The sequence below is a fragment of the Priapulus caudatus genome, unplaced genomic scaffold (assembly GCF_000485595.1).
Source record: "Priapulus caudatus unplaced genomic scaffold, Priapulus_caudatus-5.0.1 Scaffold610, whole genome shotgun sequence".
Classification (NCBI taxonomy): domain Eukaryota; kingdom Metazoa; phylum Priapulida; class Priapulimorpha; order Priapulimorphida; family Priapulidae; genus Priapulus; species Priapulus caudatus.
Window position 1 is genome coordinate 169,751 of NW_014577671.1, and position 3,361 is coordinate 173,111.

At 42.4% G+C, this 3,361-nt stretch overlaps 1 protein-coding gene across 1 annotated transcript in view; it reads right to left on the reverse strand.

The window, feature by feature from the left end:
• LOC106812130 (N-sulphoglucosamine sulphohydrolase-like) overlaps positions 1-2,779 on the reverse strand; it is an 11,192-nt gene extending 8,413 nt beyond the window's left edge. Inside the window, exons 1-3 of the mRNA XM_014815918.1 lie at positions 2,430-2,779; positions 440-589; positions 37-153 (exon numbers count right to left, since the gene is read on the reverse strand). Of these exons, the coding sequence (XP_014671404.1) occupies positions 37-153; positions 440-589; positions 2,430-2,541 (379 nt within the window). The 5' untranslated portion in view covers positions 2,542-2,779. The remainder of the gene's footprint in view (positions 1-36; positions 154-439; positions 590-2,429) is intronic.
• Between the last annotated feature and the right edge of the window lie 582 nt (positions 2,780-3,361).

Consider the following 3,361-nt stretch of genomic DNA (forward strand, 5'->3'; position numbering starts at 1 on the left):
AAGCTATATATATATATATATATAGCTTCAGAATACCTGTATGTATGCCAGCATCAGAGAGTATTTTTGAGGCACTCTGTACATTATCAAAAGTGTTGAAATGATGCAATTGCTGGTGAAGACCATACATGCCATTCTGATGCTGTGGAAGACCTAAGAACAATGAATACATTATTACTCAATAATCATTGTTGCAATGTTTCATGACAGAACTACACACTGCTGAACAAATTAATTATAGTTTTGACCTTGAAATTTAACTACAGCTTACACAAGGTTTTTGTCATGTACATAACAGCATCCAGAGGCAACTCATGGTGGGCAAGGGCACCACGGGACAGACATGGCAACACATATCGAGATATTGTCCCAATACACGGGTACCTTCTTTCTACAGCAGTGATCGTCCCAGACCAATGTGTGTATGCACATGACTTGCCTGTGAGAATGGCAGACCTGCTAGGGGAACAGCTGCTGACAGACGTGAAGGCCCTGTCGAAGACAACACTCCTCTTAGCGAGCTTGTCAAGGTTCGGTGTGTAGCATACCGTGTTGTTATAAACACTTGTCTCGAATCCGGCATCGTCAGCTGAAAGTTCAATCGTTTGCTTCATTAACGAGGTTTTAGGTAGCTCATAGTATTGGTACTATTGTAGTAGTATAGTATTTAGTAGTAATTACCAGATGTTAGGTATTGATAACAGGTAAGCAGTTCTTTTGTTTTAGAGTTGCTGAGTGGAATAAAACAAGTGCCGCAGAGCGACAGCGCTCAACTGACGTGACTTCATCAGCTGAGCTAAAAAGGGCAACGAAACTGTTCCCACTGCTCCTATGAGAAATGGATCACATGAAAAAGGGGGCAGCCCATTACTCATAGGGATGTGGGTATAGCACTGGCGCTGATACAAGGTTGTCAGGCAACATATTTGTTTAGAAAAGTGCCAGTTCACCCCATGCATGAGTAATGGGCTATCCTCGTGTTTTTGCCTACATTTTGGATGACGTTACCAACGTACGCCAAAATTTGAACGAAACTTGCAAGTAGTGGTAAGAATTTGAGGAATAAATGAATAAATGCATGGTGTAAAATTGTGAAACTGTTCAAAAAGTTAGACAAGAGGTCCATGCAAATAAATTAGCATTTAAAAGTCCGATTATATTGCGTTCTGTGAGCCATTCCTCGTGGGAGCAGTGGGAGAAGTTTCATTGCCCATTTTCAACATAGTTTATGCTATAGTCATGTGGTGGAGAAAAGTGCTATAGTTCTAGAGCTAGTGCCACAGCAGCCTGATGCATGTTAAAGTGAAGTTGAAACTGAAGCATGAGAGTTTAAGAGCTGCTGGAATTGCTAAACTAGTATATGCTTTTGCAGCAAACACAGCCACCTAGTCATGCTTGCTCAATCCTAGTTTCAGACCCTGGTATATATATACCCCGTACAGACTGCAAATTTGATATGGTATTAAACTGGTGCGGGTCAGGCCCGCGCCAAATTTTTGCAGTGTATACACGCTATTCCGCTCCAAATACACGCTGGCCCGCACCAATTTGGCCCCGCAAATGAAGGAGGGCCAGGGCCAGGCCCGGGATAAGTTATCCCGCACCAAGCTGTCTGCACGCAACACGCGGCCCAGATCCGGTGCTAAATCGCAATACGCATGCGCATAGAGTTATTTAGGTCACGTAATTGTACAATTTCTGTCTGCGGGGTGACGTGGCGAGCTGAACTGAGAACTGATGACTCATTTAATGTAGGATCAAATTTGCAGTCTGTACGCTACGATTTGGCGCACGCTAGTTTGATACCATATCACATTTTGCAGTCTGTACAGGGTAATAGTTCGCCATATGTGCTAAACTAATCCGGGGTGCTAGTTAGACACGCGCCTACTAATAGTAATACGTCCCATGATGTAATGCAATCATGGGCGTGGCCTAGGCACTTTAGGCACCTTAGGTATCACGAAGTGATGCACAGACTTCTGTGTATCATCAACTGATGCACAGACTCCGTATATCAAGGAATGATGCAAAAACCCTAACCCTAACCCTAAGTCATAAAGTATAACCTTAGCCTATAGGTATCACGAAGTGTGTTAGAACTTAGGCCCAGTTAGGGTTAGGTTTAGGGTTAGGGTTTTTGCATCATTCCTTGATATACGAAAAGTCTGTGCATCAGTTGAGGATGCACCGAAATTTGTGCATCACTTCGTGATACCTAAGGTGCCTAAACAGGGGCGTGTACAGGGGGGGGGTCTAATTTCAAAAATTAGATCCACCCCCCCTTCGCGTGCTCGGAAGTTTGGGTTACGGTTAGACCCCCCCCCCCTGATACAAATCCTGTACACGCCCCTGCTAAAGTGACTATATAGTGTAACTAAGTGTGTCTAGACTAGAGAGAGTGCATGTGCCGCTGTTTTATAATTTACCAACAATAAGAAGAAGATTCCTTTGAGTAGCCTTAGACTTCGAGTACTTGACTGTACTTGACAGTTTTATAAGACAAAAACACAGCACTAAAATAACAATATTCATATTCATAACAATCGATGTCGGAATCAACTTTCTCAATCTCTCTGTCTCGGTTATAACTTATAGTTCCCTTTGACTACGTAGATTGTACGACATTGTATGACGATGTAATTGTTTATGCATTCATGGTGGCCCACCAACACTGACCAAGGTAATCATATATATCATATATGGTATATCATAGACTTAGAATAAATTTCTAGCTGGATCGCTAACTTGCGGTTCATCTGCGAGGCATCACCATTGGTGCTGTGACTACTAGCGCGACGCACGCTGAACGGCGCCGGAGCGAACTAAAAGATTCGGCTGCTATGTGTCGTCATAGTGATACTTAGTGATACATGTCACACATAGTATACTATAGTATCAGTATGTGTAATATGAATCAGAATGTATAAGCCGCTATTAAGCGGTATAAAATCCTAGAGCTATAATAATTTTATTTTCATAAAATGAAATGCGTGACAGAGCAATTGTTATGAAATAGCACCAAGTCGGTATGAATAACGTCAGGATGAACTGTAATGGGCGGTTAACGGCATCATAAGCAGATCTGAAGGTCATGAAAGAACTTTGGCAACAATTATGGCAAGGATGCTGTTTGCTAGGTTGGTGCCGTTGTTGTTAGCACACGTTGGGGGTGTCCAGGGCATGGCAAAATTCTGACTTATGTCTGGTGTCCCTTAAAAAAACAGTGGATTTCCAATATTGTTAGCAAAAAATCTACACTTGCCAGGAAGAAAAGATTCAGTTACAGCTACGTATATAACAGCACATTAGCTACCTCGTTAAAAGCTCGTTGGCCGTATAACCATACCATGGTTGGATG